Source organism: Artemia franciscana, chromosome 21 (assembly GCF_032884065.1).
Source record: "Artemia franciscana chromosome 21, ASM3288406v1, whole genome shotgun sequence".
NCBI classification, from domain to species: domain Eukaryota; kingdom Metazoa; phylum Arthropoda; class Branchiopoda; order Anostraca; family Artemiidae; genus Artemia; species Artemia franciscana.
The window spans coordinates 30015672-30028886 of record NC_088883.1 but is presented as its reverse complement, the minus strand read 5'-3'; the positions used below and the strand labels follow the sequence as shown (position 1 = coordinate 30028886).

At 34.5% G+C, this 13215-nt stretch overlaps 2 protein-coding genes across 4 annotated transcripts in view; one reads left to right on the top strand and one right to left on the bottom strand.

Annotated features, from left to right (window-relative positions):
- The window catches only part of LOC136040844 (doublesex- and mab-3-related transcription factor 1-like), a 51340-nt gene extending 49865 nt beyond the window's left edge, over positions 1-1475 (top strand). For all 3 annotated transcript variants that reach the window (XM_065725204.1, XM_065725202.1, XM_065725203.1), the window contains exon 6: positions 1337-1475. In XM_065725204.1, coding sequence (XP_065581276.1) covers positions 1337-1368 — 32 coding nt within the window. In that variant the 3' untranslated portion in view covers positions 1369-1475. The remainder of the gene's footprint in view (positions 1-1336) is intronic.
- A 5140-nt stretch (positions 1476-6615) lies between these two features.
- Positions 6616-12701, bottom strand: LOC136040843 (uncharacterized). The gene is made up of 3 exons (XM_065725201.1): positions 12574-12701; positions 10543-10781; positions 6616-7889 (listed from the first exon to the last, which is right to left on the bottom strand). The coding sequence occupies exons 2-3, from the start codon at positions 10769-10771 to the stop codon at positions 6742-6744; spliced, it is 1377 nt and encodes a 458-aa protein (XP_065581273.1). The 5' UTR covers positions 10772-10781; positions 12574-12701; the 3' UTR covers positions 6616-6741.
- Between the last annotated feature and the right edge of the window lie 514 nt (positions 12702-13215).

Sequence of the window (13215 nt, the reverse complement as noted above, 5' to 3'; positions counted from 1 at the left end):
TAAACCTTAAGAAGCTGCAATGTTAGACCACCCTAGAAGGGGTTGAAGGTTCTTTTTTAAAATCGTCAAAATTTGACGCTCTGGTGCTGCTCAATTTTTCATGAAGTCATATGAGTCATTCATGCAAAAGGGGAAAGTGAAAAAGTAGTAGTAGCCTGATAAAGAAGGTGCATTAGTTGCAAATAGGCAAAAAAGTATAGTCATTTGTACGGGTGGGTGAAGGGCACTAGGATGTGACAGGGGTATTCAAATTTATGGACGCAACTATTTTTTGCGACAACAAACGCTTTTTTTTATACAGGCTTCGTGGCTCCATCACAGGTGAAGATATGCCGCTAGTCCTGGTAATTACCTCGTTTTCCAACACTGAGGCATTTATTATACCTTCTCTTGAACGCATCAAGGAAAGGATTTTCTGGGATTACCTCTGCCGGCGACCATGTGGCGACCGATCGTTGAGCGAAACTTGTTTTTAGATATTCTTTGCAAGGAATACCCTGCTCAAGGTAGACTTGACGAGCTGTACTTCGATGAATTGATCGTAAGGGCTTTGCTCTGTCAGGATTGAGCTTTGATAACTCCTTTGATGAAGGGTTACGCATGTACTTGTAAAAAACAGACATGGACGTCACGTCGAAGCATTCCTGGATCAACTGTGGGGTTTTAGCCAGAGGTGCTGCACGAACTGCTCGATTTTGAATCTCCTGAAGCGAAGCGATGCGGCTTTTTGGTGCACCAACAAAGAGAAGACATGCATATTCCAAGACAGGTCTGATGCACGAAATGAATAGTATATATTTGTCTATTATAGTATAAAGTAAAAAGTATAAAATATGTTATAGTATGAAGTAAAAGTATAAAGTAAGGCTACGGATGCAATAGTTGTCATTTTGGCTAATTTTATTTTGAGACGCACTTAAAAATAATGTAAGGTAACGTTTTTTTCCTTTTCTGGAGGGGGAGGGGGTAATTCTTTCCTTTCCTTTTGGATACGCACCTGAAGTCAAAGGGGGAATGTTGTAGACTGAATAACAATGGTAGGATCAAGTTTCATGGAAGAAATTTAATGCAGCCCATAACGGTTCATATTTTCCAGATCAATATGATTGTGTGATTTCTTAAATACATAATTAATAGTATTAAGAATAAGATTACCAGTTTCACAATCTATTTCATTTCCTGTTAATTATTTCTTACAATTAATCCTTCTTACCGTCATTATATTTTAAGATAGTTGGTGAATTTTCGCTTTTGAATGTTACCGTTGGTTTCTAAAAATTGTGTACTATTGTTTTCACTATGCCTTTGACTATATCTAATTGTATTTTTGTTTCAGCTGAAAAGATGATCGAAGATCTTGCTTTGTAGCTGTAAATATTTTGTAACGTGATGCAATTATAATTTGTATTATTTTGTTTTTTGTACGCTTTCGATAGTTAAATTCTAAATTTAATAAATTTTATGATCCTTTCCCATTTCTCTTCAATCGTTGCTAACATGATGGACAATTTTTTTTTACTACTATCAAGTACGTACACATAGAGGAGGGCCTTCAGGCCAGTGCCCTCTGTCCCTCCTCCAGTGAAACATTGGGAGTTGTACAGTTTTTATTTAACTTCTTATGTGTGTCATACAATGTATTTTTTCTAATATATGCCCCCACCCTAAATGCCTGCTGGCCTATGTGCCTGCTTACCCGTCTCTTTCAGTAAAGTGTGTAGCAAAACGGGAAGAAAAAATAGTACCTAAGTAAAAGCAGAGGGATATTTCACTTAAGATAAATGGTCAGGGTTTTTCTAGGGAGCTGGATAAAATAAAAAAATCAACCAATTAAAATAGATTCTTATGTAGTCTCAGTGTCCTTTTCATTTTCATTTTGTGGTTTTAGTTGGATTTTTTTTTATATTTTTGAGATATTATTTTGAGTTTTTGAGTTTTTTTTAGAGTTTTGAGTTTAGTTTTTAGTTTTTTTGTTTTTGATTTATTCATTCTTTTTCCTTTGTTTTATATTAAATTTCGCTAAAGACGGTTGTTGATAAATATAGCAGAAATATTCGCTTAGGTTTTATTCACTTTCTTCAGAAAATTCCTCCTATCTTTTTATTCTGAGGGAGCGGGACAAAACTGAGGATCTCTTGTCTAGTAAATTTACTTATTTACAATTGAATTAGAAATATTTAGCTTTGAGGCAATATGACCCCTTCATTCTGTGTTCCCCAGTTACTTTTATTTACATTAGCCTAGATTTAGAAGAGCACTTTTTTATTAATGTTTCATGATTGCCTGGCTGAAACTACAATTGTTTCCTCTGTAAAACATAACCTTTAAATTTTAAGCTTTACAGCCCTTCAGAAAATAAAATCGAACTGTGTTTTCTATCTTTTTAATAACATCGAACCGCAAATTTGTTTTTTATTTACATCAAACCGCATAAAAAAAAAAAAAATATCGACCCGTCTTGGATCGTCTTGGACAACTGCAGTGAAAAACATCAATTTTTCAACTTTTAGAATCCTCTGAGTTTTAGAGCTATGCTCTGTCATTCTTTGACAACTGTCATTTTCATTGTCAGCTGTCAACTGTCATTGTGACAATTGTCTGTGAAACTGTCATTTCCTTTATTTCTAGCAGTATAATATCAGTCTAAAGCCCAATCTTCCTGCTTTTTCGAACTTTTTATGCTGAAAAAACATCCCCTCTCTTGGCTGTTCTGATTTTTACTTCTTCCTTGAATCCCCCATCTACCCAGAATAATACTACCCATATAAGTGATGTGATCCACTTCATCAATTTTCTTGTTACCTAGCATCACCGTTCATCTTCGTTTATTCTTAGCTCAAGTAACTTAGTCTTCGTAACAGTAATTTTCAAACTTATTATTGCACACATAACTCTCAAAGTCTCCAAGCATTTCCGCTGATGTTTTATCTAGGAAACTCAATTTAGTTTGAATCAATACGGTTTTAATTATCCAGAGTTTATAAAAAGTTACCCGATTTTTTTTTTTTATCTTGAATAGTTTTTGAATGGAAAGCTAAGGACAAAAATTTTTTGTGAGTCTTTACGTTTTTTTTTACTGTTGCATTATTGGAATTCTTCCATCACTATTGGCAGTTGGCTGGTGTAAATCAACTTTAATTAGAAGGCTGCCATTGGTTGACATTTTCGATTTCACGTCATCATGAACATTGCTAGGAAGAATCCATTCTCCTTTTGCTGATCTATCCTTAAATCCATCTCTCCATTGAGCTTCAACAATAAGCTTCTTGTCATCAGAGACACGAACGGACAAGCTCTATACTATCGCTAAAGTTTGTGATGACGCTCTTTACGCTAAAGTTTGCCTCTTTGCCTCAATTCTACTTTTTAAAACAATTAAAACCTTTAGCGTAAAGAGCGAGGCGTTGAGGAGGGGACAACCCATTTCATATACGGAGTAATTTCTGTTCGTTTTAAGTTTTAATGTCGCTCCTTACTTTCAGTTAAAAAAACAAGTTTTTTTCATTTAATTTCACTGAAGACGGATGTTGACTATATATCTGAACTATTCGCTTAGGTTGTATTCACTGTCTTCACTAAAAGCAGATGAAAATTGACTAGATGTTTTCCAGAGAAATTGCCTACGGATTGTTCTGGGTACCCGGCTGACTGACCGTATTTCAAACACTAGGTTGTACGAAAAATGTGGTTCAATCCCGCTTTCTAGGGCTATAATGAAAGAAAGGTTGAGATGGCTAGGCCACGTTCTACGGACGAAGGATGACAGATTACCAAAGATCGTCCTTTTTGGCCAACCATCTGGGGCTACACGGAAAGCAGGTCGTCCTTGTCTGGGTTGGGAGGATGTCATAAATAAAGATTTAAAGGAAATGAGAACTTCCTGGGAGGGTGTAAAGAGGGAGGCTTTAAATAGATTAGGTTGGAGGAGGAGCGTGCGTAGCTGTGTTGGCCTCAGGCGGCTTGGTGCTGCAGTGAGTTATTAGTAGTAGTAGGAGTGGGATAAAACTGTGGACGTCTTGTTTAGTAGATTTGCTCATTTACAATCGAGTGTGAAGTATCTGGCTTTTAAGCAATATGACCCCCTCATTCTTTGTCCCCCAGTTACTTTTATTTACAATAGCCTAACCTTAGAAGAATAGTTTTTTATTAATGTTTAATGAGGGATTTTCCAAATTTGCTATTGCTTCCTCTGTAAAACTTAACCTTCAAATTTTAAGCTTTACAGCCCCTCAGAAGAACCGCATATTGTTTTGATGTTTTTATATTAAACCGTATTAAAAAAAATATGCAGTCATTCAAATGACTACTTATGGACTACCTTTGGACCAGGGCTAAATTTGAAGCTTTATAGCCTCAGAAAATAGGATCGAACCGAATTTTTCGTATTTTCTTAATAACATCGGACTGCATATATATATATATATATATATATATATATATATATATATATATATATATATATATATATATATATATATATATACATATATATATATATATATATATATATATATATATATATATACATATATATATATATATATATATATATCTATATATATAAAAATAAGTTGTCTGTGGATCTGTGGATCGTGGATCAGGTGACGTCATGTTTCGGCTGACGTCATGAAATTAGTTGCCATCATTTTTATTATGACGATGCTTAGTATATTGTAAAACACATTAATTTGGTTAATAATATACCATTTAAAACACCAAAATGAACATGCTGGAGTAGTCACTCGGTGAGAGAGGGTGTCAGAACGGAGAATGAAGGTCCCAGGTTCAAATCCTGGTTAGGCTAAAAAAGGTAAAAAACTAAAAACTAAACAAAAAACTGAAAAAACTAAAAAAAGGCAAAAACTACAAAAAAAACTAAAAACTAATAAAATAAAATAAAAAAGCTAAAAAACTAAAAAAAACTAAAAAAAGGTAAAAAAATAAAAAAACTAAAAACTAAAAAAAAAAACTAAAAAAAAGGAAAAAACTGAAAAATAGAAGAGAAAAAGAAAACTAATAAAATTAAGAATAAAAATAAAAAAAAATAAAAAAGATAAAAACTAAAAAAAAAGTAAAAAGAAAAAACGAAAAAAAACTAAAAAAGCTAAAAAAAAAAGGTAAAAACCAATAAAAAACTAAAAAGAAAAAAAGGAAAAAAACTAAAAAAAAATTTCATCTAAAAAACTAAAAAAAAACTAAAAAAAGGTAAGAACTAAAAAAGAAAAAAATAAATGACGACACTCAAAGAGAAAGCGACCGGGACAAAAGGAATGTTCGATTAGCAATCAACAAAGCACCGGGACACAGGGAGTATAAATGACGACCAGGACATAAGTAAAAAAAAAAAACTAAAAAGAAGGTAAAAACTACGAAAAAACTAAAAAGAAAAACAAAACAAAAACTAATAAAAAAACTAAAAATCTAAATAAACTAAAAAAGAAAAAAAAGAAAAAAGGAAAAAAATAAAGGAGAAAAACAAAACTAAAAAACGAATGTATATACAAACCGGGACACCGGGATACAAATGACGACCGGGACACAGGGAATATAAATGACCATACATAAGCCATAATGACCAGGACATAAGTAAAAAATATAAATGACGACCGGGACACAGGGACACAACTACAACGGGGACGCCGGGGGGCACAGGGGGATATAAATGACGATCAGGACACCGGGACAGGGAATGGTCGATTAGCAATCACCATCAACAAAGCTCAAGGGCAATCATTAGAATCATGAGGTATAGATCTGAATACGGATTGTTTTCCCATGGACCATTATATGTTGCATGTTCAAGAGTCGGTAAACCTGACAATCTATTTATATGCACAGACAATGGGACAGCAAAGAATGTTGTATATTCGCAAGTTTTACGTAGTTAAAAACATATATATAATATATCTATCTATATTCACAGGTGGGACATAGGGACACAACTACAATGGCGCGTAACTAATATGGCGCGTAACGACTTACGCGCGCGGGGGGGCTTGGGGGGGGGGGGGCGAAGCGCCCCCACCAACTAGGTGTTGGGGTGGCGCGAAGCGCCACCCCAACAGCTAGTATATATATATATATATATATATATATATATATATATATATATATATATATATATATATATATATATATATATATATATATATATATATATATCGAATCACATTCAATAAAAATTATAGAGTCATTCAAATGACAACCTATTCCCGTCCTTGGATAACTCCACTTGAAAACATCTAGTATATGTTTTGACTTTTAGAAGCTTGTGGATTTCAGAGCTAAACTTGATACTGTCATTTCTATAGTCCAAAGCCTAATCTTCCTGTTTTTCTGAACTTTGTATGCTGAAAACCTCCTGCATCCTGCATCTTGGCTATTCTGATTATGACTTCTTCGTTACATTCCCCATCCTTACTACTAATGCTACCCAGATAAGTGAAGGGATCCACTTCGTCGATTTTCTTGTTACCTAGCATCATTGTTTGATCTTCATTTATTCTTAGCTCAAGCAACTTAGTCTCTCTAACAGTAATTTTCAAACCTATTCTCGCTCACTGAACTCTCAAAGTCTCTAACCATTTTCCCTGACGTTTTATCTAAGACACTCAATTTAGTTTGAATGAATACAGTTTTAATAATCCAGAGTTTATAAAAAGTTAGCCGAATTTTTCATCTTAAATATTTTTAAAATCGAAAGTTCACGGAATAAAGTTTTCGTCAGTCTTGACAGTTTTTTTATTGTTGCATTATGGGAATTTTTCTGTCATTATTGACAGCTGGTTGTTGTAAATTAACTTTAATTACAAGGATGCCATCTGTTGACATTGTGCATTTCACATCATCATCATGAACAGTGCTAGGAAGAATCCATTCTCGTCTTGCTAATCTATCTGTAAATCCATCTCTCCACTGAGCTTCAACAACAAGTTTTTTGTCATCAGAGACGCGAACGGACAAGTTCTCTACTGGGCAACCAGCAACGTCGAGGGCGACTTGGAACTCCTTCGCTGTAATATTATTTTCTTTGACAGTCATAGTTTTATTGATTTCGTTAAAATTTGACCGTAGGATTCTTGACTCTTCAAAAATATTTGGCCAGTGAAAGTTTTGGGCCAATTCATTTTGGAGGTTTTTCGAGACCTCATGAAACATTTTCATGGCATTCATCCGTTGCTCCCAGAATTTGCGTTCAAAGCTCAACAGACTATCGTCAAAAAGACTCAGGCTGTTGAACTGATCAGCACTAACTGAAGAAGTGTTTTTATATACTTTAGTTGGAATTACCGTCTCAGTCGAAGGCTGTCCCTTAACTACCACTCCTCCGTCGTGGACACGTTCCACTTTTATTTCTTGAGAACCATCTGACTGAAGACTTTGCTTTTTCTCAACGGGCTGAAAGTCATTTTCTCTGCTGGCTCTTAGTTTATGCTCAGAAATGTTGGCATCTATCTTATTTATATTCACTGATTTTTCCTTTTCTGAAACATTCTCAAAGAGTCGTCTAGCATTCGCAACTGACCCTGTATGAACTTTTGAAAAATTTGCTTCAGTTTTAGATTCTTTTACTTCTTTTCTGCTATTTGCTTCTACGTTTGTTTTTATCATTGTCTCTTCTTTATTTATGTTTGGTATTGCTGTAGATCCATTCTTAGCGTCTCTGTTCAGGTTGTCAACTTTAATGTGTATGACTTGTGATGATGGTGAGGAATTAAGTGCCACATTTTCTTTTGCTTTGATCATTAGGGCACCATCTTTGATAAAACAGTTAAGGTCGTTGGCATCTACCCCTCCTGACCATGCCCATCTTTTGCTGATAGCTCGGCTGATTTTCCCGCCATCCTTTGTGGTTTGTTCAGTCTTTGCGTCGAGACTGATTGACTTGCCTGAAAAAAAGAAGATTATATTAAAAAAAAAATAATAATAAAGAACTGATTCTATGAGGAGGAGTTGGTGGGACGGGTCAGATATTTTTACAGTCAGTATTTTTAAGAAAGGCGTTTTAATATTTTTTTGGTACCGTTTCTGGTGTAGAATCTTCTCGGAAGGACTTTGGGTGGAGGATTCGGTTCAGATACGTACGAAGGATTTATTTAAGGGGAAGTGGGAGTCTGAACCTCTTTTTCTGAACTAATCAAAAACATTTCTGCTAATAATTTTTATGAGTAAATTCAAAATCAATTAGTTTTGGAAAAATAGATTCTATTGATGGGTATATTGTGATAATTTTATTTTTTGTATTTTTGATTTCTGTTGATAGGAGTCACTCTTTACTCTCAGTTTTCCTGTGAACCATTTCAAAAAGGGCTTTCTTAAGCCATAGGTAAGATGCTAGTCTCCTTTCCCTTTAGGCCCCTCACTGTTTACGTTTTATTCTATGATTTCATAACTTTACATCGAGAATGATTACAATTATCCATGAGATAACGCATCCCTTGGAGAATTTTTCGGGCTGAGGGGATCTCCAAGAATTAAAAACGTGTTGAAGGTGATCATTCTCAAGGAATTTTTTACAATTAATCGTTTTTATAGAGATACTATTGAGCGACTTACTTACCCTCCCACACGCCTTTCCGCTCATTTTAGCATGCAAAAATGGTCTTTCATGTTCCACTTAAAATATTCCTGCAATAAAAGTAAAGCTGTCAAACCCCCGACACACATTTTGCAAACTTGGTTCAAAAAATTTCTCAGAGTGAAGACGAGCTAATGGGTATTTCCCTCCTTGTTTCATATTTATCTGAAACTTAGAAAATTTGGGCCAAAATCCACTTTTCAGGTGTCAGGCACCCCTCGCCTTAAACTTAGAAAGATCCACTGACCTTCCTACACAATTATTGAACAATCGCGACGGAAAAATGTAGAAAGGTGATATTATTATCTATCGCTAGAGGCCTACTGCTTAGCCCTTGGGCTATGGGGCACTCAGGTTGAAAACATGGGTCCATAGAATTAATGCTATTTTCACATAGAAGTTGCTTAATTCGTATTTTTTACTTTGAAAAGGTGGTTCCCCTATTAAATTTGATATTATTACAAAAAACTCGTTTTAGTACAAAGCTGGCTGAGGTCAACACAGTAGAAAGCCTTTTCAAGTTGCATTTCTCTTATTGCGATCTCTTAACAATTCTGACGCTTAAAATCGAAGAAAGAGGAGACAAAATAGCAGAGAATTGATCTGCTATAAATTAATCAGTTATTGACGAGTTAAATTGATCAGAAACTGATCGGTTATAAATAGCAGAAAATTTCTAGACATGAACAATATTAATACAGGCACATAACCAGGCTTTATTGAAAGAGGGTCCGACATTTCCAGTTATGGTTCCTTAGATCGTAGTATATCCTGCTTGGATAACTGCAGTAACTCTAGGGCTAATACATGCACAATAGCCCCGACTTCACGAAAGGAGTGTTTTTATTAGATCAAGACAAATCGGGCTTCAGCTCGTCTCTTGGTGACTCTGAATAAGCCGATTGGACGGTCTCACACCGATAACGTGTCTTTCAAATGTCTGCTTTATCAAATTCGATGTTAGGCCATGCACCTACCATGGTTGCAACGGGTAACAGGGAATTGGGGTTCGATTCTGGAGAGAGAGCCCGAGAAACGGCTACCAGATCCTAGGAAGGTAGCAGGTGCGCAAATTACCCACTTCCAGCACGGGGAGGTATTGACGATTTTCTTTTTTTTGACGGGGGAGAAACAACTTGGAAAAAACGAAAATTGGCGAGCTGCATGGGAAATATAAGAAATAGTGGGAAAAACAATAATATTTCTAAGGTATGATCCCAAAGGCCCTGTTTATGGACCTGCATTTGCATTACAAAATCATAGCATGGCTCAATGCTACCTCGTAGATATTTCATGCAGTCGGTAGGTTTTATCAACAGATAGCGACTTTTACATGTAATTCGATTAATACATACCCCTGACACCGACAGTAAGGTCAGAGTTTTCTCCTAGAATTGCGTCTGCTAGGAAGAGGAATGCAATTCCGAAAGAGCGGAAATCATATAAGTCTCTTAGCTCCTTTAAAAAGAAAGTTAAAAAAAATATCTAAAGGGTTAAATGTTTATTTCTTATACTTATTTTATTATTATGTTTTTGAATATTTTAATACTATAATTAATATACGTTTGTTTGATACTTCAGGGGGTGTGAGCGGAGGAAGAGTCGTATTAAATTTATTGGTGATTGATGACAGTTAGGGATGGCACTTTGAGGAGACAGGAGGTCGCAGTGTATATTTAGGGCATATATTATCTAAAGGATCAAACGTGCATAAATACCCGATGAATTGTTTTAAGTGTATTATTATATCTTTGTTTTGTTGAACCTGAAAACCCCCTGTTTTGTCTTATGGCTCGAAGAAGGAGTTGTAATCCTCAGGAATATTTTTTGTAGAGGAAAGGGACTTTTGGGGTAAGAGGACAAACTATTTTTCCTCTGTGTCTTTTTTTCTATGAAAAGAAAATTTTCTTTTTCGTCTGAAAGACTATTTAGCTAGTACAAAAACTATAAATAAAAAAACTTACCATCACCATCAATTTTCACTTGAACATCTTCTGGTTTAAATGGGCTTATGTCATCAAGAAGTTTCCAAGTAGTATTTGTTTCTCCAGTGGCAAGCTGAAGTGGCATCTCGAGGCCACAGTCGCTGTATGATCTCTTGAAAAATGACTGCTGGATATTTTGCATATGTTTTTCAATATCTTCAAACCATCTACTATGAGTAGGAAATCTTGACTGCTCAATAAGTGCCATTGCGCTGATTCTGAAATGTGAATTGATCAGTTAATTAAAATACCTCAACTTTACTTTTTAAACAATAGAAACTTTAGCGTAAACAGCGTAACTTTTGCGTAAACAGCGTAACTTTTGCGTAAACAGCGTAACTTTTGCGTAAACAGCGTAACTTTTGCGTAAACAGCGTAACTAAACTTGATGAAACTTATATATTTAGAATCAGCGTCTAAATACGATTCTTTTGATGTAACTATTGGTATCACAATTCCATTTTTTAGAGTTTCGGTTACTACTAAGCCGGGTTGCTCCTTACTAGAGTTCGTTACCACGAACCGTTTGGTTGTAATGTTTACATTGTAATTCCGCTGCATCAGAATTCTTGGTCTCTATCGGATCCTCCAATAACACTGACTAAAAATGCTTCCATGATTCTAATTTTGTTTAGGTGAAATTTCTCCAGATTTTTAACCCAAAATGTATTCTGTGAACCCTCTGTCCTAAAAAATTTTGAACAATTTGAGCCCCCTCGTCCCAGGACTGGCGCAGATGGTATTTTCCAGGATAAATAATCTTTTTTATTTGAAAATTTGCCTCTTGAAATTTTGAGCCGATGGCGTGGGACTGACGGAATACAAAGGGGGTCTTAAATGACGATTTTTTCATTGAAAAGAGAGGGGGGTGAGACTTATAATTTGTGATTTTTAAACTCTTACTGTCTTATTTTCGAAATTTCTGTAAGCAGTTGTGCTAATAGCACCAGTGCAGCCAACGGTATGAACCCATTCCCCCTCTCCAATTGGTAAAATTGAATGTTTATTTTGCCTTTTTTAATGGCAGATATTCCTTACCAAAACGGGTTGGGTGTTTTTAGAATGAAAATCCGGCTACAACCCTGAATAAACAAAAAAAAAAATAAAGTGAAAACCATAACTACACAAAGAAGGGTTTGAAAGCGAAAATGATATTTCACATTATACTACTACAGTTTTAAAGAAGTATTTATGATATAAATAAGCAAAACTACATGAATTATTGAAAACTTCATTTAAACTTCATGATCGTGATATTTTAACCAAGATTAGTAAAAAGATTTTTAACCCAAGTTAGAGTTTAGAGTGACTTCTCTGAGCTCTTACTTTCATCTCTTCCCTACTTGTAAGGCTTTAAGAAAAAATCGAACCTGGTTTCAAGTCTGCTTTCTCTGAAACTTATTTATGGCAAGATAGTTCCCACTTTTTGAGCTGGATTTCAAAAAATAACTTTAATTTTTAAACGAACGCTAGAATATTTCACGTCTTGAAAGACTAGAAGTATGAGGTTGAAAAGATTTTCCCCAGGCTAATATTTGGTCGGTAGATACATTTCTAAAGATTATATTAACTTAGTAAAAAAAAAAAATAAGCTGGTAAAAATTTAGTGACCGAGAAGGGATAAAAGAGGGCACTGGACAACACACCTTTTTGGGTCCTAACTCGTGATACTACTACTTAGTATAGTAGCTTTCTTACTATTTAGCTCAGTAGCTTTCTGAGATAGTGGAAATACCTTAAAATAGAGATCCATACGTAAAGGGTGTTAAATTCCAAATTCATGTAGGAAAAAGTGTTGGAAGAGACAAATTTCTGTAACTTAGCTTTCCAAATTCCACTGTGTATTTAGATCAGAAGTACAAAATTCTAGAAAAACGAAAGTTTGAGAAAAAAGAAACTGAAACCAGCGAGTTGCAGTGAATGTTGAAAAGAACATATATATATATATATATATATATATATATATATATATATATATATATATATATATATGAATGTATGTAAACTTACTAGAATGCTTAGAAACCTTTCTACTCCTTAGTTCGAAGTTGCTTGATTCACTCCTTCGTATCAACTCATACTCTTAATCAAGATACACGTATATTTATCGGAACTGGATTGCAAAGCTTGAGATTTTTCTAGATTATTTATCATCGCACCAAATTTAGACCAGAAATTTGGCAAAACATTTCAAGAAAAAACATGTGACGTCAACCACGTTTTTAGATCTGAATCATTATTGCATGGCGAAACTTCGGTGTAAATATTATTGTTTTATGAAAGTATTGGAATGTTCTTAAAAGAAAGCGCTCGTTAATTTGATTTAAGTAATTACTAATTTTTTAAATTTAAATATTTTTAAATTTAATTTAAATATGGAAACATTTGTCCATACTATGTCCTTACTATGTACTTCACTTAGAAGTTTTTCTTCTTCCATTTTCTCCAATGAGTTTCCCTATTTCCTGTGTCTTTTTAACATTATTATATAAAAAAAACAAGTTTTTTTAACGAGAAGTAAGGAGCGACATTAAAACTTAAAACGAACAGAAATTACTTCGTATATGAAAGGGCTGCTTTCTCATCAACACCCCGCTCTTTACGCTAAAGTTTGACTCTTCCTCTTAATTCTACTTTTAAAACAGTAAAAAA